Below are 20632 nucleotides of genomic sequence, written 5' to 3'. Positions count from 1 at the left end.
GGGGCGCCATCTCCATTTGCACTCGACACTGCAGAGGTTATTACTAAAGGCCTTAGAGTCGGAAAAGCCTGGAAGAATTCCAATCCCCTCTCGGATGACCCACCTCATTCTCGGCAATTCTACCCGCGGAGCCTCCATCCACTCTTCGGCGAGGCGGAGAGAGTAATGCGCAGCGACAAGGCCGCCGGACCCCGCTCACAAAGGCTACCGCGCTCGGCCGGGCGCAGGGCCCGGAGCCGCCTCACCTTGGCTCGCTTCAGCAGCTGGATGATCTCGGCCTCGGCCTCGTCCGCCCCGTCCTCGGCGGCGGCCCCGTCGGTTCCCTGCTGCTCCTCCTCCTCTGCCGCAGCGGGGCTCGAAAACCCGGCGAGCGCTGCGGGAAGGGGCTCTGAGGTCAGCGGGCCCGGCCCGCGCCCCTGTCCCCGCCCGGCAGGCCCCGCCCGGCCCGCGCCCCTCACCTGCCAGCAGCGGCAGCAGGCCCGGGCCCCGGCCGTGCGGCGCAACTCGGGATAGCGGCACCCGGACCTCGGTTCCCGGGCCTCCTGCCAGCCCCGGGAGTAGGCGCGCCGAGCAGCCCCGGCACCGCCGCCCCACGGCCCGCAGGAGGCCTCGGCCCAAGCTCCGGCTCAGGAGCCGGTACATACTCCAGCCGCTTCCTCTGCGCACTGCAGGCCGGGCGCGATCCTAGCCCCCGCCCCCGCGCCCGCGCCTGCGCCCGCGCCGAGCGCCCTCCGGATTGGCCGGGCCGTGACGACTGAGCACGACGTCGTTGCGTCCGCACGCGCGATGACGCACGCCGACGTCACTCCGTGTCGACCTGCCCCGGCGGGCGAGCGGCCGGGATTCTCCGCTTGTCGGCGCTGTCTGCTGGCGGGTTGCGGCGGTCTGCCTGTTGAGGAGGGTGTGTCCTGCGGAGCGATGGCCGTGGTGTTGCCGGCGGTCGTGGAGGAGCTCTTGAGCGAAATGGCCGCGGCGGTGCAGGAGAGTGCGCGAAGTACGGGACGGAGGTCGTGTGTAGCTGCGCCATGGGCGCAGGTCGGGCATCTGGGCACCGCCGGGCCGGGAGGCAGGAGGCGGGGCGTCCGGGCCTGGCCCTGCCTTTTCTGCGTGTGGTTCTGTAAACCTTATATTCTTAAAAAAAAAACGAAATTGGAACAAGTAACAGTCAAATCGATTCAGCCAATGTTTAGGGTACAGCGCAGTTGCAGGAGCCCTTCCGTCGGAGCGGCCAGGCCAGTGGGGACCGAAGTGCCGAAACCTGGCTGGGTCCCCGAGAGGGGTCCCTGCCCCGGGGTGGAAGGGACAGGAGCCTACCGTGAGTGATAGAAACGTGGACTTCTGGATTATTTTACTCGAAATTTTGAGTTATTAAACTTTTTTTTTTGAGACGGAGTTTCATTCTCGTTACCCAGGCTGGAGTGCAAGGGCGCGATCTCGCTCTCCGCGACCTCCGCCTCCTGGGCTCAGGCAATTCTCCTGCCTCAGCCTCCCGAGTAGCTGGGATTACAGGCATGCGCCACCATGCCCAGCTAATTTTTTGTATTTTTAGTAGAGACGGGGTTTCACCATGTTGACCAGGATGGTCTCGATCTCTTGACCTCGTGATCCACCCGCCTCAGCCTCCCAAAGTGCTGGGATTACAGGCGTGAGCCACCGTGCCCGGCCGTAAATCTTTTTTTTTTATTTTTGGACATAGGGTCTTGCTCTGTCACCTAGGCTGCAGTGCAGTGGCATCATCAGTTCAGTGCTGCCTCGACCTCCTGGGCTCAAGAGATCCTCTGGTCTCAGCCCCCCGAGTAACTGGTACCACAGGTGTGCACCACCATGCCCAGCAAATTTTTGTATTTTTTTTGTAGAGACAGGGTTTCACTGTGTTGCCCAGGCTTACTACTTTATTTTATGGTGCACATAATTCTGCCAGCTTCCCGAAGAAGGGATCATGAGATGTACTTTTTGAGGCTTTCTTTTCTGTTTTTGGAGACCAGGTCTCACTCTGTTCCCCAGGCTGGAGGACAGTGGTGCAATCACAGCCCACTGCAGCCTCAGTGTTTCAGGCTCAAGCCATCCATCTTATTCTCTTGAGTAACTGGGACCACAGGTGTATGCCACCACGCCCAGCTAATTATTTTATTTTCTGTAGAGATGGGGTCTTCCTTTGTTGCCCGGGCTAATCTGGAACTCCCGGGCTCAAGCAGTCCTTCTGCCTTGGCCTCTCAAAGTGCTGGAATTAGAGGTGTGAACCCCTACAGTGGCTCCTTTTCGAGGCTTTTTATGTCTGAAAACGTTTTTTTTCTAACTTCACACTTAAGTGATTGTCTAGGTATTGAATTATTTGTTGGAAATACTATTTCTTCAGACATCTGAAAACATTATTCCACTACCTCCTAGCTTCTAGTGTTACTCCTGATTTTTGTATAAGGTTTGTTTTTTCACACCACCGTGTGGGCACACAGTGAGCCCTTGCAAACTAGAAATTCATGTCCTTCAGCTGTGGGAAAATTTGAATTATTTGATTGATGAGTTCCCTCCGTGTTCTCTGTTCTTTCCAGTATTTGTGTAATTAAGATACTGGATGTCCACTGTTGTCCTTCTGGTTGACCTGCTGTGGCTTCTGTGTTTCTTTTATATTTTCTCTACTTCCTGGGAACTTTCTTCAACTTTATCGTCCAAATTTTCTGTTGAATTTCTGCCTTAAAAAAAAAAAAAAGAGAGAGAGATGGGGTCTTACTATGTTGCCCAGGCTGGCCTCAGACTTCTGGTTTCAAGCAGTCCTCCTGCCTCAGCTTCCCAAATAGCTGAAACTACAGGGATGTTCCATGTATTTTTAATTTATAACTTTTTTCCAAAAGATTTCTTTTTTTTTTTTGAGATGGAGTTTTTGCTCTTGTTACCCAGGCTGGAGTGCAATGGCACGATCTCGGCTCACCGAAACCTCCGCCTCCTGAGTTCAAGCAATTCTCCTGCCTCAGCCTCCTGAGTAGCTGGGATTACAGGCACGCACCACCATGCCCAGCTAATTTTTTTGTATTTTTAGTAAAGACAGGGTTTCACCATGTTGACCAGGATGGTCTTGATCTCTTGACCTCGTGATCCACCCGCCTCGGCCTCCCAAAGTGCTGGGATTACAGGCTTGAGCCACCGCGCCTGGCTAAGATTTCTTTTTATTATTATGTTCTGTGCCTGTTTTTGTGCCTGTTTGATTGCATTGACTTTCTGATGATAAAATATTAATAATAGATGTTTAAAATTTTCTCCTTTCTGCAGTTTTTCCTGTAACTTTCTTCTGTTTGTTTTGTTGTTTCCTTTTTCCTTTGTTGTCTGGTAACCTTTGGTTGTCTAGCCATATTTCAGAGTGAAGACTAAAAAGTATGTTGGAAACTCTGGGTGGTAGAGGGGCTTACGGAATAGGAATGTCGCTATAGTTGTTCTTACTGGGCTATTTAGTTGGGGAAACCATATCAGTGTCATTCCCACTTCCCTGGCTATATATTGGGATATACCCAGGGAAGGCTTACAGTTTCCTGGCTAGAGGGTGAAAGCCTGATTGCTTGTGTTATGGGAGCCATGTTAGGGAAGAGAGCAGGAGAGCCCCCTGTTGTCAGTGTGACACCCTGACTTAACTGTGCCTAGTATTTTTCCCTAGTCCAGATAACCTATGTTTGAACCTCTCCAGAAAATACACCTAGTCTTTTGCCAGAATGAGGGAGAGGCAGTCACCTAAAGCTATGGAGGGGAACCGGTGTCCCACTGCTTCTTAAACGTACTTGCAAAGAGTCTTATTGGCCAGGTGCGGTGGCTCACGCCTGTAATCCCAGCACTTTGGGAGGCCAAAGCAAGAGGTCTGGAGATCAAGACCATCCTGGCTAACACGGTGAAACCCCATGTCTACTAAACATACAATAAAATTAGCCCGGCATGTGTGTGCGCGCCTGTAATCCCAGATTCTCAGGAGGCTGAGGCAGGAGAATCATTTGAACTCAGGATTGCAGTACGCCGAGATCATACCACTGCACTCCAACCTGGCGACCGTGAGATTCTGCCTTGGGGAAAAAAAAAAGAGTCTTATTTTCATATCCCTGCTTCATCCCCAATGAAGCTGTTTGGTGACACCACCAATTTCTTAGGGTTTGGGGAAGGGGAGAGGTGGATTTTGGAGTGTAACTCAGGCTGGTGCTTGACTTTCCCCATTGCTAGCCTAGGATTCAGTATTCTTTGGTCTTATAAATCATTTTCTACTCTATGAGCTTCCAATGTACCATAGCTGTTGTTTCTCTCTGTCTTTCTTATCCTTTGGAATTCATGCTTTTAAAAAAGAAATCCGGCCAGGAATGGTGGCTCATACCTGTAATCCCGGCACTTTGGGAGGCTGAGGTGAGCAGATCACATGAGGTCAGGAGTTCAAGACCAGCCCAGCAAGCATGGTAAAACCTCATCTCTACTAAAAATACAAAAAAAATTAGCCAGGTGTGGTGGTGCATGCCTGTAGTCCCAACTACCTGGGAGGCTGAGGCAGGGGAATGACTTGAACCCACGAGGCAGAAGTTGCAATGAGCCGAGATTGCACCATTGCATTCCAGCCTGGGCAACAGAGCAAGACTCTGTCTCCAAAAAAAAAAAAAAAGGCGGCTTTTTATTATGGTTTTAGTGGGGTTTGGGGAAGGAGTAAAACCAGATGCCTAGGTTCAGTTGTCCATAATACATAGAAATGTTTGTGGTTTTAGTGTTTTTTAAGATTTTTACGTCAGTGGTCACTGGCTTAACATAATTAACTTTTTTTTTTCCATTCTCATTTTACAGTTCCTGATGAATATCTGTTATCGTAAGTATATATACTGTTGTGGTTTTTTTTTAACCATTAATGTTAAAATCCTTTCAACATCAACTCTTGATTTTTAAAAATATTCTTACTACCAGGCATAGTAACTCACAGATGTAATCCCAGCACTTTGGGAGCCAAAGGCAGGAGGATCACTGGAGCCCAGGAGTTCTACACCAGCCTGAGCAAAATAGGGAGACCCCCCCCCGCCATCTCTACAAAAAAAAATTGAAAATAGAATAAAAGGCTGGGTGCTGTGCTTACACCTGTAATCCCAGCACTTTGAGAAGCCAAGGTAGGTGGATCACTTGAGGTCAGGAGTTCAAGACCAGCCTGACCAACATGGTGAAACCCTGTCTCTACTAAAAATACAAAATTAGTGGGGCATGGTGGCACACACCTGTAATCCTAGCTACTTGTGAGGCTGAGGCAGGAGAATTGCTTAAACCCGGGAGATGGAGGTTGCATATCTTGCTGAGATTGCACCATTGCACTCCAGCCCGGGTAACAAGAGTGAAACGCCATCTCAAAAAAATATTTTTTTTAAGTAGAAAATAGAATAAAAAATATTCTGACCAAGCATGGTGGCTCACACCTGTAAACCCAGCACTTTGGGAGGCCAACGTGGGCAGATCACAAGGGCAGGAGATCGAGACCATCCGGGCTAATATGGTGAAACCTCGACTCTACTAAAAATACAAAAAATTAGCTGGGTGTGGTAGCACCCACCTGAAGTCCGAGCTACTCAGGAGGCTGAGGCAGGAGAATTTTTGAACCTGGGAGGTGGAGGTTACGGTAAGCCAAGATAACACCATTGCACTCCAGCCTGGGAAACAAGAGCAAAAAGCCGTCTAAAAAAAAAAAAAAAAAACTTAGCTAGGAACAATATTTTCTTGACATGATTCTTAAAAATTTGTCTGAATTGAATAACCAACACCATGTCAGACAGTACAAAGCATTACAATATTGTCCTATTTGCCACTCTTATTTAACATTGTTTTAAAAATTGTAATTATTAAGCTGACACATGAAAAGGAAATTAGAAGTGTACCTGTCTGCAAGGAAAGACAATTATAATTATTTGCAGATGACACAACTACTTAAACAAGGCCACGTGTGGTGACTTATACTTGTAATCCCAGCACTTTGGGAGATGAAGGCAGGTGGATCACAAGGTCAGAAGTTCAAGACCAGCCTGGCCAAGATGGTGAAACCCTGTCTCTACTAAAAATACAAGAGTTAGCCAGGCATAGTGACAGGCACTTGTAATCCCAACCACCTGGGAGGCTGAGGCAGGGAATTGCTTGAACCTGGAAGCCAGAGGTTGCAGTAAGCCAAGATCGTGCCACTGCACTCCAGCCTGGGTGACAGAGCAAGACTCTGTCTCAAAAAAAAAAAAAAACAACAACAACAACAACAAAAAAAACGAAAATAAAATAGAGTGGTCAGTTATTTTTAAAATGCAGAGATAAAAAAAGTGAAAGCTACCTAGAAATAAGTGACACTTAATTGCTGTTGTAAATTTATATTTAAAAGTCCTGGTCAGGCTCAGTGGCTCACACCTGTAACCCCAGCAATTTGGGAGGCCAACATGGGTAGACACCTGAGGTCAGGAGTTCGAGACCAGCCTGACCAACATGGTGAAACCCCATCTCTACTAAAAATACAAAAATTAGCTGGTCATGGTGGTGGGCACCTGTAATCCCAGCCACTCAGGGGGCTGAGGCAGGAATCACTTGAACCTGGGAGGCGGAGGTTGCAGTAAGCCAAGATCATGCCATTGCACACCAGCCTGGGTGACAGAGCAAGACTGTCTCCAAAAGAAAAAAAAAAAAAAAGTCCTGGGAGGATTGCTTGAGCCAAGAAGTTCGAGGCTGCAGTGAGCTATGATTGTACCACTACAATCCAGCCTGGATGATGTGAGACCTTGTCTGTAAAAAAATAAAAGTTCTGACAAATATATACCAAGCTCTACCAGTGTTTTTTCTTTGGGCAAGGAAGGAGGTTGAATTAAGGGAAGGGCATTAACCTTTTCTGTATTTCTTAAATACAGAAATAAAATACTGTATTTCTGAAATAAAGAGGGACAGAGTTTCCCTCTACTTGCCCAAGCCGGAGTGCAGTGGCACAATCTCAGCTCAGCTCACTGCAACCGCTGCCTCCCGGGTTCAAGCGATTCTCCTGCTTCAACCTCCTGAGTAGCTGGAATTACAGGCATGTGCCACCACGCCCAGCTATTTTTGTATTTTTAATAGAGACAGGGTTTCTCCTCTTTGGTCAGTCTGGTCTTGAACTCTCGACCTCAAGTGATCTGCCTTCCTCAGCTTCCCAAAGTCCTGGGATTGCAGATGTGAGCCACTGCACCTGGCTATGTATTTCTTAAGTTTTTAATAAGAATTATGTATTACTGGAAAAAATTTATTACTTTAAAAAACAAAAGGGCAAAGAATAAAAGATGCAAATAGCCAAATACTTTGGGAAGAAAAAGATAAATCTTACTAGTGACCACAAAAATACAAATTAAAATAACGTAACTTTTCATCTAGAAAATTAGTGACCATAGAAAAGAAGTTGACACAAATATGGGGGAAGGGATCATTTATACCCTGCTGGCAGGAATGTTAATTCAGGATAACAGGCAATAGGAACTTTAAAACAGACATATTCTTTGACCCAGAAATTCCGTGTAGAAGAACATATACCCAGGAAGTAATTATGGACGTTCACGAAGATTTTACAGTGAGGATAGTCATACAATATTGTTTATGGTAGCAATACAACCTAAAAACAATCTAATAATTTAAGGAGTTTGAGGAGAATAAAAATGATTCATCTTTACAGTAGAGTTCTTTGTAACCATTAAAAGTGAAAAAAAAGTGATATGGAAAATTCTTTTTTCTGGAAAAATTTTTAATGCATTCAAGAGATATTCAGAATAGGTCATAAAGTGGACAAAGCAGGTTAAAAAAATTTTTTTTTTTCTTTTTCGTCTCGCTCTGTCGTCCAGGCTGGAATACAGTGGCGTGATCTCGGCTCATTGCAACCTCTGCCTCCCAGGATCCAGCAATTCTCCTGTCTCAACCTCCCAAGTAGCTGGGACCGCAGGCACTTGCCACCACACCTGGCTAATTTTTGTATTTTTTAGTAGAGATGGGGTTTTACCACATTGGCCAGGTTGGTCTTGATCTCCTGACCTCGTGATCGACTTGCCTTGGCCTCCCAAAGTGCTGGGATTACAGATGTGAGCCACTCTACCTGTAATCCCCGCTACTCAGGAGGCTGAGGCAGGAGAACAGCTTGAACCCAGGAGGCAAAAGTTGAAGTCAGCCAAGATCGTGCCAGTCCACTCCAGCATGGGCAACAGAGTAAGATTCCATGTCAAAAAAAAATTAAACTTTTAATTTTGATATTTGACATTTTACTTGTAGTCTACACAATCAAAAAAATTAGGTGGGTGTGGTGGCATGCACTGTAGTCCCAGCCACTAGGGAGGCTTAGGTGGGAGCATCACTTGAGCCTGGAGGTTTAGGCTGCAGTGACCCCATGATTGCACTACTGCAAGCCAGCTTGAGAGAAACCTTGCCTCAAAAAAAAGGCCGGGCTCAGTGGCCCACACCTGAAATCCCAACACCTTGTGGGTGGGGGATTACCTGATGTCAGGAGTTCAAGACCAGCCTGGCCAACATGGTGAATCCCCATCTCCACTAAAAAAAATACAAAAATTACCCAGGCATGGTGTTGTGCACCTGTAATCCCAGCTACTCAGGAGGCTGAGGCAGGAGAATTGCTTGAGCCCAGGAGATGAAGGTTGCAGTGAGCTGAGATTGTGCCATTCCACTCCAGCCTGGGCGACAGAGTGAGATTCCATCTCAAAAAAAAAAAAAAAAATTAAACTTTTAATTTCAACATAATTGTAGATTTCCTTTTTCCTTAATTGTAGATTAACTTTTTTAAGTTAACATGCTTGAGACTTGCTAAAATATAATTTTGTCTCCTGCCTTTCTCACCTAATATTGTAAGAATTTTCCAACATACCAAAATTTTTTCCTTTATGTCATTTAACAGTTGGATAACCTTATTACTAATCCAAAAAGGACACATTTAATGTTTGCTTGATAATACTGGTGTTAGTGGGGACATGGTGAAAATAGAAATCTTATTCACTGCTGGTGGGGGTGCCATTTTCACTTTTTTGTGTGTTTTAATTTTTTTTCTCTTTAGAGATGAGGTGTCACTGCATTGCTCAGTATGGTCTTAAACTCCTGAGCTCAAGCACTCCTCCTGTTTCAGCCTTCCAAAATGCTGGGATTACAAACATAAGCCACCATGCCTGGCCCGAAATACCTATTAAAGTTGAAAAATGAACATATCCTTTAGTTACATAAACTAAAGGAGGATTTTCAAGAGATGTATGCCAAGAGACACATATGGGGATAATTGGGTATTATTTATAATAGTATAAAATGGAAACAGAATGTCCATACATAGGGTACTCAGATAAAATTTGGTGTGTACATGTAATGGAATATTATTCTAAAGTAAAAATATATGTATGTCAACATGCCTCATTTTCAAAAATGCATTGAGTAGAAAAATGCAAGTTGCCAAAATAAGTCTACAGTATTTTGTATTTTCATTTATTTTTTATGAGCCATTTCAAGAACAGCAAAAAGAAACTTACAATATACCTTTTATGTTTTAAAACAATACCATATGTGGGCCGGGCGCGGTGGCTCACGCCTGTAATCCCAGCACTTGGGGAGGCTAAGGCGGGTGGATCACGAGGTCAAGAGATCAAGACCATCCTGGTCAACATGGTGAAACCCCGTTTCTACTAAAAATACAGAACATTAGCTGGGCACGGTAGCGCGTGCCTGTAATCCCAGCTACTCAGGAGGCTGAGGCAGGAACCTGAACCCAGGAGGAGAAGGTTGCGGTGATCCGAGATCGCACCATTGCACTCCAGCCTGGGTAACAAGAGCGAAACTCCGTCTCAAAATAAATAAATAAATAAATAAATAATACCATATATATATGTATATGCATACATATATGCACATTTATTTGTTATGTATGTGTGCCTATGTACTATGTATAATATTTAATAAAATGAACACATTAACAGGAAGGAAACCAACAAATGCATGTGGTTGCCTCATAGGCAAGCGGAAGGTAGAAAGAACTACAGGAAGCACTAAAAGAAGCATAAAGACGGCTTCCTTATCACTAACAGCGATAAAGGGAGTACCTTCCTTTATTAAAAATATAATACAAGAAGATCTGAAATAAGTACACAAGATGATAATAATTCTGGGGAATGAGTGAGTCCGTTGCTGTATTTTCCCTTTTTCCAAATAAAATGAATTTTTAAAAAATGCTAAGGCTAGTGATCCTTTGGGTCAAGTTTCTTAGGTGATCTAAGTATCAGGCCTTCTAATCTGAAGCCTTTTTATTTCACAGGCTGAAGTTTCTCTTTGGCTCATCAGCCACCCAGGCCTTGGACCTAGTTGATCGACAATCCATCACCTTAATCTCATCACCCAGTGGAAGGCGTGTTTACCAGGTAGAAATCTAGAGATGGGGGTGATCCCTACAGAAACCCCTGAGGACAAAGTATTTTCTTCATCTTTGTGGAAGCTGGTGACCAGCTTTAAATCATTTCCTGGACTGGGCCAGGCGCGGCGGCTCATGCCTGTAATACCAGCACTTTGGGAGGCTTAGGCAGGCGGGTCAAGAGATCAAGACCATCCTGGCCAACATGGTGAAACCCTGTCTTTACTAAAAATACACAGATTAGCCAGGCTGGTGGCACAAATCTATAGTCCCAGCTACTTGGGAGGCTGAGGCAGGAGAATCGCTTGAACTTGGGAGGCGGAGGTTGTAGTGGGCAGAGATCAAGCCACTAATTGGGCCACTGCACTCCAGCCTCATCACAGAGGGAGACTCTGTCTCAAAAAAAAATTTCCTGGACTATTAAAAAGTTTTTGACCTAACTTGGTAAAATTAACAAATTGTTAATTTAAAAAAATTCTTATTTACTTTTAATTGATAGAAATTGTCTTTATTCATGGCATATAACATGATGTTTTGATATATGGATACCTTGTAGAATAACTGAATCAAATTAATTAACATATCCAATACCTTACATACTTATTTTTTGTGGTAAGAACACTTAAAATCCACTATCTTAGCAATTTTCAAGTATACAATACTTCAGTCTTTTTATCTCTTTGGTTGAGATAAGGTCTCACCAAGCTGGTCTCAAACTCCTAGGCTCAAGCGATCCTCCCACCTTGGCCTCTCAAAGGCATGAGCACCACCCCTTGCCAATACATTGTTATTAAATATAGTCACCATGTTGTACCATGGTTATCCTGAACTTCTCCTGTCTAACTGAAATTTGTACCCTTTGACCAATAATATCTCTCTATCTTCCTTGCCAACCCCAAGGCCCCTGGTAACCACTATTCTTTCTTTCTTTCTTTCTTTCTTCTATGAGTTAACTTTTTTGTTTTTTTGTTTTTTTGTTTTTGAGACAGAGTCTTGCTCTGTCACCAGGCATCAGGCTGGAGTGCAGTGGTGCCCTCTTGGCACACGGTACCCTCCAACTCCCAGGTTCAAGCAATTCTCCTGCCTCAGCCTCCCATGTTTATTTGTTTTAAACAAAGACAGGGTCCCACTATGTTGCCCAGGCTGGTCTTGAACTCCAGCCTCAAGCAGTCCTCCTTCCTCAGCCTCCCAAAGTGCTGGGATTATTGGCATGAGCCATTGCGCCCAGCCTATGAATTCAGCTTTTTGTAGATTGCGTATATAAGTGAGATCATGTGGTATTTGTCATTCTATACCTGGCTTATTTCACTTAGCATAGCTTCACTTAACAGAATCCTCAGACATTTTTGTAATTAAGATGGCCGGGCTTGGGCCGGGTGCCGTGGCTCAAGCCTGTAATCCCAGCACTTTGGGAGGCTGAGGTGGGTGGATCACGAGGTCAAGAGGTCGAGACCATCCTGGTCAACATGGTGAAACCCTGTCTCTACTAAAAATACAAAACATTAGCTGGGCATGGTGGTGCGTGCCTGTAATCCCAGCTACTCAGAAGGTTGAGGCAGGAGAATTGCCTGAACCCAGGACGCGGAGGTTGCAGTGAGCCGAGATTGCACCATTGCACTCCAGCCTGGGTAACGAGTGAAACTCTGTCTCAAAAAAAAAAAAAAAAAAAGATGGCCGGGCTCAATGGCTCATGCCTGTAATCCCAGCACTTCAGGAGGCTGAGGCAGGAGGATCACCTGAGGTCAGGAGTTTGAGACCAGCCTGCTAACATGATGAAACCCTGTTTCTACTAAAAATACAAAAAATTAGCCAGGCATAATGGTGCATGCCTATAATCCCAGCTACTCAGAAGGCTGAGGCAGGAGAATTGCTTGAACCTGGGAGGCAGAGGTTGCAGTGAGCTGAGATCGCACCATTGCACTCCAGCTTGGGGAACAAGAGTGAAACTCTGTCTCAAAAAATTTAAAAAAATTAAAAATAAAATAAAATCCTACTGACTTTACTTAAAAGCATTGTGTAGAAGTCTGCTCACGGGCCTGGCATGGTGGCTCATGCCTGTAATCTCAGCCCTCTGTTGACCTGGGCAACGAGTAAGACCCATCTCTGCAAAAACCCAGCAAGGTATTTCTTCTGCAGGAAACAGAAATGCAGAAAAGTAAAGTACCAGTCACATCTGGTTACCCTACACTGCCTGTCTTATGAGACATGAATAAAGACCATATAAAGAGGGAGCCAGACTCCAACCACCTGACCCTTCTCCCTGCACAATCCCACCCCATTTTAGCTATATGAGACACAGGGTAAGTGCAGCTGTGATTGAGGGAAGGAAATCATTAATGAAATGAAAACATGGGCAGCAGTGTCCAAAATTTTGTCAGCTCTTATATGTAATCCAGGCCTTACTGAGACCAGAAAAGGGTAAATTTTTCAGAGTTTGAATTCTGTCTTCTTTACAGTGAATTTCTCAGAGCTGAGACCATATCAGTTAACTCACTAAAAGGCCGTGTCAATTCTTAGGAAGTAAATGGCTTGAGCAAAGCCTGCTTGGGTAGATAGATGCCTTCGCTTAGTGAATTAACTTGCCCTTACTCATGCTGATCTGGTAAAATCTTCATGCATTTCTGCATTAAGGAAAATGTGGTAATTGGTGCTGGTTGCTGTGGTTAAAACTTTTGGATGGTATTTTCTTACTCAAAAGAGACCACCTATTAGATGAATTTTCTCATGGTGAACTAAGAGGTTAATAATCAGTCACTGAACTTGCAGTTTGTACCTGAGGAGGTGTGTCTGTCCTCTTTTCCTGGTGTTTTTATTTTTGGTTTTTCCCTGTGCTTTTAGTTCTGGATTTTCTATCTTGGTTCCATTATGGGCATACACGACTTGGGCAAGCAGACTTCTGCTTGAAATATTTTAATTACTGTTGACTTTTTGTTCCTCCCAGTGGTCAACAGTGACTTGTAAGTCACTTGTTTAGTTTTTGTTGTTCCCATCTGGTATATATTACATTGGTTTATTAATTATAAAATGCTAACTTCTAAGAATTGTGGCCATCATCTTGGACTTTTAATTAAATGAGGCTGTAGAAATCTTATACACCTTCAAATTACCCTTAATGGTTGCATTGTATGGTCATATAGTAAGAATTTGGCTGAATTCAGTTGTATGAGATCATAAAAGTTGAGTCACATACTGCCTCAATGTCCAGCTAATTATCTTTTCATAGTTCAATCTTTATTCCGTAGTTCTACTCTAATATTCTTATTCTCCAAATGTAATGTGAAATAATTCTAAAGCCACCGTTATGTTGCTGACACCTGAGTTGCTTTTTATCCTTTTTTTTTTTTGGAGACAGAGTCTTACTCTGTTGCCCAGGCTGGAGTGCAGCAGCACCATCTCTGCTCACTGCAACCTCTGCCTCCTGGTTTCAAGTGATTCTTCCACCTCAGCCTCCTGAGTAGCTGGGATTTCGGGTGTGGACCACCATGCCGGCTACTTTTTGTATTTTTTAGTAGAAGTGGGGTTTCACCATATTGGCCAGGCTGTTCTGGAACTCCTGACCTCAGGTGATCGACCACCTTTGCTTTCTAAAATGCTGGATTAACAGGTATGAGCTGCCATACCTGGCCACTTTTTATACTTTCTTGGTTCACTTAGGAAGGGGGATATTTCAGTCAGGAGAAGCTAAGTTATGCTGTGGTGACAGTGATCCCAAATCTGAAAGGCTCACAAAAATAAAGTTGTTTTGTTTTGTTTTGAGACGGAGTTTTGCTCTTGTCACCCAGGCTGGAGTGCAGTGGCACGATCTTAGCTCACTGCAACCTACATCTCCTGGGTTCAAGCGATTCTCCTGCCTCAGCTTCCCAGGTAGCTGGGATTACAGGCATGCACCACCATGCCCAGCAATGTTTTAAATTTCATTTTAAGTAGAGACAGGGTTTCACCATGTTTGCCAGACTGGTCTCAAACTTCTGACCTCAGGTGATCCACCTGCCTCTGCCTCCCAAAGTGCTGGGATTATAGGCGTGAGCTACCATGCCCAGCCCAAAACAAAGTTTTATATCTCACTCATACTATGTATCCATCAGGAGTCAGTTGTAGCTCTCTGTTCCAGAACATCTGCATTCAGGGATCCCAGGTGGTAAAGCAGCTCATATCTGGAACATTGTGAATCTCAAAGAGAAAAAAGAAGACATGGACACAATTTTTAACATTTTTCTGCTTGGCTACTCAGATTTTACTAAAGCAGGTCACGTGGTCAGCCTGTATTTTAACAGGACAGGAATGTGTAATCCTATTTTCAGAGAGAAGCACCAAACCCAGAGAAGAATAACTGAGACACCCTGAAGTGTCTTAAGAGGCTTGGAGCAGTCATAAAATAAAACTGTACCCATGAATGGATGACCATCTAAATGGTTCAACTCTCCGTGTAGCCTAACTAACTGAAACCACAGTAGAACCACCGTAGAAACCACCTCCAAGTGAGGTTCCTGCAAGTCCAGTCAGCCATGATCTGAGCATCCTCTTTCCAGCATGTTCCTTTTTTAAAAAGCTCTCTCCTTCTTGGGATAAACATTCCAGACCATGAGCGGGAAAACTAGGAGCAATTCCTGTAAGAGGAAGTTGTTTTATCACTGAAGGGTAAAGGAACTGAATTATGTTATCCTTAAGGTCAATTTCCAGTTCTAAATTTTCTAACTCAGATTTTGTCTGATTATTGGGTTCATTAGTTGTCCACTGCTAGATAAGCGAAAAGCAAATACAAAATTTAACCTCTTTTAGTGTTTATTGCTTTAGGCAGTTGAACATTTTACTTTTGAGTCTTAGCCCTTGAAAGGCTCAGGCAAGGAAACCTTTGTAGAATTTCTGCCCATCCCAAGTCACCAGACATTTATTAGCATGATCCAGGGAGCATTATGATGGATGAGGGACTCACAATAAGAAGGAAGCAGTGAATCATTCTAGTTAGTATAGAATCCCAGAGGCTTCTGCCTGCTTAAGTTTAAATCTAGAGAGAAGAGACACAGGAGTAACTAAAGGGAGAAGAAACCTAAAGTTTTATTCATTGCTAATAGTTTGGACACCTAAGAATTATAGGCCGGGCATGGTGGCTCACTCACACCTGGAATCCTAGCAGTTTGGGAGGCTGAGGTGGGTGGATCAGCCTGAGGTCAGGAGTTTAAGACCAGCCTGGCCAACATGGCAAAACCCCATCTCTATTAAAAATACAAGAGTTAGGGGTGGTGGGGCAAAAAAAAAAGTTAGCTGGGCATGGTGGCACATGCCTGTAATCTGAGCTACTCAAGAGGCTGAGGCAGAATTGCTTGAACCCAGGAGGAAGAGGTTGCAGTGAGCCAAAATCACACCATTGCACTCTAGCCTGGGCAACAAAGTGAGACTCCATCTCAAAAAAAGAAAAAAGAATTCTACATGTCACTGCTGGATGTTGTGGGTTTTCTTTAGGATTAAGTGGAAAACAATGTGCTTTAATGCTCTTCCTTCGGTTTAAATTTTCACACATGCTAGGGAATTCTTTTCATTGATACTAAGTGGTCTAGATGGTATGTTTGTAACATGTCAGAGCCTTACAGTAGGTAATATGCAAGGTGTGGTTTTTCAACACCTAATTTGTAACTGGGCTGAAATTTTTTTTTTTTTTTTTCCCCCAAGACAGAGTTTCACTCTGTCACACAGCCTGGAGTGCAGTGGCACAATCTCAGCTCACTGCAACCTCCACCTCCTGGGTTCAAACGATTCTCCTGCCTCAGCCTCCTGAGTAGCTGGGACTACAGGCGCCCACCACCACTCCCAGCTAATTTTTGTATTTTTAGTAGAGACAGGATTTCACTATATTGACCAGACTGGTCTTGAACTCCTAACCTCATGATCTGCCCACCTTGGCCTCCCTAATTGCTGGGCTTACAGACATGAGCCACCGTGCCCGGCCTGATGAAATATTGAATGGGTTCAGCAGGCATCTTCTTACCTAATCATTGGCCATTTCTGGTAACCTAAAAACCCCCAAGGAATTCTGACTGCATCAAAAAAACATACTGAGGCTGGGTATCGTAGCTCATGCCTGTAATCCCAGCTCTTTGGGAGGCCGAGGTGGGAGGATCACTTAAGCCCAGCAGTTCAAGCTGGACAACATAGCAAGACCCCATCTCTACAGAATCTTTTTAAATTAACATAGTGTAGTGGCACACACCAGTACTCCTAGCTACTCAGGAGGCTGATGTGGGAGGATCACTTTAGCCAAGCAATTCAATACTGCAGTGAGCTATGATCACACCACTGCACTCCAGCTTGGATGACAGAGCAAGACCTTATCTTAAAGAAATAAAAAGTTAATAGAAACTGTATGGGGATAACTGCATTAAATGAACCACTGAAAATGTGACAAAACACAGCACTGGAATCTGCTGTTTCTTTTCTTACAGTAAAACCATACCTGTAGCTTTATTCTCTGTAGGTGGGAAAGATTAAAGAATCCTAGGAGTGCTAATATTGTAATAAAAAAATTAAAAGTTTTTGCTTTTTCATTTAGATTGCCACCTGAGAGCCTAAAAGTGCTTTGAAGGCCCTGTGGCAAATTCCTAAGTGGCAGTTTATTATAAAATCACCCTTAGGATATTTCTGCTTCCCTCAAATACTAATAATAATCTTACGCCTCCAGTTTGGAAGTTAACTTTAGGAATGAAGACCTCAACAAAAAGTTTTTGGCTGCTTGGTGGTAGAGAGACTTAAATGAATGATTTCTCCAAAAAATGTGTGCAGTCATACTACAGATGAATTCTTTTTTTTTTCCTGTACCTTTCCTTTTTGTTCCTCTTGACTGCCAAGACTGTTAGGCTGGGCTTCTTATCAACCCACTATATATCAGTGTCCGGCTTCCATCCTGCTAGATGAGTAGGCAGATCTGGGCTTGCCTCTTTTCCTGAGACCTCCATTCTGAACAGCTGAGTCATTCCTTTTGCAAGGTTCTTTGCTTTATTTATTCTCTCTGTTCTCATGGTCTCAAATGCTTTTCAAAAGCCTCTTCCCACTTTCTTCTTTTCTTCTTCTGTGACCTATCTTTTTTTTTCTTCCATGGGTCTCACTTTATCACCCAGGCTGCAGTGCAGTGGTGCAATCACAGTTCACTGCAGCCTTGACCTCCCAGGCTCAATCAGTCCTCCTGCCTCAGCCCCCCAAGTAGCTGGGACTACTGGCATGTGCCACCACATCTGACTTTTAAAAACAATTTTTTAAAGAGACAAGGTCTAACCATGTTGCCCAGGCTGGTCTCGAACTCTGGGACTCAAGTGATCCTCCCACCTCAGCCTCCCAAAGTGCTAGGATTACAGGCATGAACCACACCCAACTTGAAACATATCTTACTCCTGCCCTGCTACTGACCCTTTACCTGTTTTTACTCTCTCTTTAGATATGTAGGAAGCTTTAGAAATATACACGCCTACTGCAAAATACCAAAGGTTAAGAACCCCCACAATAAAATGTAGATGAGAGATTTCCCCTCCACTTCCTTCTAATTACAGTCAGCCCATAGCATGGGCCCTGTGAATCACTAGGCACAGGAACAGAATGATTTATGTGGTTGGTTGAACTAACCTGAAACTCTTCAATTTCTTTATGAAGTCCTAACTGAATACTGAAGGGAAGAGAAGTTGCTTCCTCTTTCTTTTTTTTTTTTTTTGAGATGTAATTTCGCTCTTGTTACCCAAGGTGGAGTGCAATTGCGTGATCTCAGCTCACTACAACCTTCGCCTCCTGGGTTCAAGCAATTCTGCCTCAGCCTCCCAAGTAGCTGGAACTACAGGCGTGCGCCACCACACTCAGCTAATTTTTGTATTTTTAGGAGAGACGGGGTTTCACCATGTTGACCAGGATGGCCTCGATTTCTTGACCTCGTGATCCGCCTGCCTTGACCTTCCAAAGTGCTGGGATTACAGGCTTGAGCCACCGCGCCTAGCCTGTTACTTCCTCTTTTATGTAAAACATTACTGCAGTTCTTCTCAGTGCAATTTGCAGAGCAGCTGTGAGTCTTTAAATAGATAAAAAGGGAAAGAGGTGGTTTTTCCAGCACATCTCCTGAGGTCTGATCCCGTCTATCCTTTTCTTCTTAGGTACTTGGAAGTTCTGGGAAAACATACACATGTTTGGCTTCTTGTCATTACTGTTCATGTCCTGCATTTGCCTTCTCAGTGCTACGGAAGAGTGACAGCATCCTGGTGAGGATGGGGAAGGCTCTTCCTGCTGTAATTGAATGTAGAGAGAAATCACCCTTACTTTGTGGTTTAACTATTCTATAAAATGGGTCTCTTACTACTTGTTGAAACAGATAGTAGTTTTTTGTCCTTGACTTCAGTTAGTCATCTCTTAGGGGTTTCACCTCCCAAATGCAATGTCATTTTTAGAACTACATCAATTTCCTGAATTTTTATTTAAAGGATCATGAGTGAAGCTTTGAGAAGGACAAAAAGGGAATCCCAGAAGTGGGCATTGGGGAATTAGATCGCCCAATGAAAATGTGAACTAAATTTGATGTTGGCAGTCTCTTCACATTAACTGTAAGACAGGCTGGCACCACACTTGAACTTCACATGGCATATAAGTACCTTTGCCTATTCCTTTAAGCCGTTGCCAATTTAATCAGAGTCCAGTGCATGAAGCAGAAACAGGACATGTTCACACACATCTTACTCCAAAGGGAAAAACGCTACCTTCCTGAAAGCAGGCAGCTGTTTTTAAGTCTTGCCAAAGAAGAAAATAATGATGTCCACTCCTTTCTTCCCCTTTCTTTTACACTGTTAACTTCTTGAATATCTTCGGGCCTGCTGAGTAAGATGGTAATGAGAAATCTTGGTTAGACTGGCCAACCCCAGCTCTACCTGTTTCTAATAGGTGTGTGTGTTTTATATTTCAGTGCAAGCATCTCCTGGCAGTTTACCTTAGTCAGGTTATGAGGACCTGTCAGCAGCTAAGTGTCTCCGACAAGCAGTTGACTGACATATTATTGATGGAGAAGAAACAAGAACCATAAAAGGTACAGATTGAGGATCATTCTTTCAAAATACAGTCCTGTCAAGAAATGCATTTAATATGTCATGATTCACATGGAAAAGAGGTGAAATACATCTTCAGAGACTTCTTGTTACTGTCCCTTTTCCTTCCGTGACTGCAGGAGGTCCTCTGGGTTGGAGCCGTAGGCTGTGGAGGGTTTGCATATGGTTCAAAGCCCTGTGCAGACTTCTTAAGAAACACCTGAGCCAGTCTCTGAGGCACTTGGGTAAAAAATATCCCTGGATGGAATCAAGATTTTAAATTCAAATAAAGCTTAATATCATGTTATGTTCACATTATTTAGTCTTAAGTAACTGAATTAGTAGTAATTTTTAAAAGGTTGGAATGGTAGGCTAAAAAGAGTAGGATGAAGTTGATATGAGTAGGTAGTTCATCTCCTTGTATCCAGAAAACTATTGAGCATGAACAGTAGATCATAGCAGAGATGTGGCTAAACAGCAGCAGGTATGAAAAGACTCCTAGAGGTTCTGTTTTCTGTAAGCTTCAAACATCTGATATCGGTAGCAAAACAGCTTAAGTAGACTGTATTGTTTGAGAGGTAGTATCGAGATTAAGGGAAGAACTGGTTTCACTCTGCATGCATTTCTGATCTTTGTAACAGGGCAAATGAAGGAAAAGATAAAAAATCATGTCCTAAAAGAAAACTACAGCTACTGCCAGGGACTTTCAGTCCAAAGAAGAAAAGACAAAATAGCTAACAAGAGTTTTAGAAGAGAGAGCGATGAGACTCAGTTGGACACTAAGAGCCAAGAAAATAATTCATGAAGAAAATAAAATCGATTTCATCATAAGACAAGAACTTATGGTAAAGCTGCCACAGCCAGAAGAGGATCCTAGAAGGACAGGAACTCCCTGTCTGCAGCATTTCATAAGCATGCAATATCCTTGCAGGGATACTGCAGGAGGAATTGACGCAATGGACAGAGGATATAGGTGATTTCACAGCCTAAGAAAAGCCCATGCTTTTGCCCCCAGAACATGAGATGCTAGTGAATAAATGCTGGGTGAAAAGCCCAGGGCCCGGATGTTGTAATGTTCTGTGGTTGGCAGATGTTTTTTGTTTTGTTAAAGTGTAACAAATAAAATCTATCAGGAATTTTCTGCTACTTGGGAAACTTGGACTCAGTATAACTTACTTTTTTCCCAGCAGCCTTCAGGGTAAAGTTTAGAAGGTAGATGGAA

At 44.0% G+C, this 20632-nt stretch overlaps 2 protein-coding genes across 2 annotated transcripts in view; one reads left to right on the top strand and one right to left on the bottom strand.

Moving 5' to 3' along the window:
* Positions 1-1063, bottom strand: part of TTC19 (tetratricopeptide repeat domain 19) — a 30866-nt gene extending 29803 nt beyond the window's left edge. The window contains 3 exon segments of the mRNA XM_039475904.2: positions 246-373; positions 459-834; positions 836-1063. Of these exon segments, the coding sequence (XP_039331838.2) occupies positions 246-373; positions 459-834; positions 836-1027 (696 nt within the window). The 5' untranslated portion in view covers positions 1028-1063.
* A 119-nt stretch (positions 1064-1182) lies between these two features.
* On the top strand, positions 1183-20556 carry ZSWIM7 (zinc finger SWIM-type containing 7). The gene is made up of 6 exons (XM_074388231.1): positions 1183-1315; positions 4798-4819; positions 10277-10379; positions 18493-18597; positions 19293-19412; positions 20052-20556. The coding sequence occupies exons 1-5, from the start codon at positions 1183-1185 to the stop codon at positions 19407-19409; spliced, it is 480 nt and encodes a 159-aa protein (XP_074244332.1). The 3' UTR covers positions 19410-19412; positions 20052-20556.
* The last annotated feature ends 76 nt before the right edge of the window (positions 20557-20632 follow it).

The sequence above is a fragment of the Saimiri boliviensis genome, chromosome 17 (genome assembly GCF_048565385.1).
Source record: "Saimiri boliviensis isolate mSaiBol1 chromosome 17, mSaiBol1.pri, whole genome shotgun sequence".
NCBI lineage: Eukaryota > Metazoa > Chordata > Mammalia > Primates > Cebidae > Saimiri > Saimiri boliviensis.
Note: the sequence above shows the minus strand (reverse complement) of the source record. Positions and strands in the feature narration are given on the sequence as shown.

Excerpts from the sequence above, each read along its gene's own strand:
- ZSWIM7 (XM_074388231.1), top strand. The coding sequence starts at position 1,183 with ATGTTTAGGGTACAGCGCAGTTGCAGGAGCCCTTCCGTCGGAGCGGCC. Across the intron at positions 1,316-4,797 it reads GGAAGGGACAGGAGCCTACC|TTCCTGATGAATATCTGTTA; the intron begins GTGAGTGATAGA and ends CTCATTTTACAG. Across the intron at positions 18,598-19,292 it reads GGAAGAGTGACAGCATCCTG|TGCAAGCATCTCCTGGCAGT; the intron begins GTGAGGATGGGG and ends TTTATATTTCAG.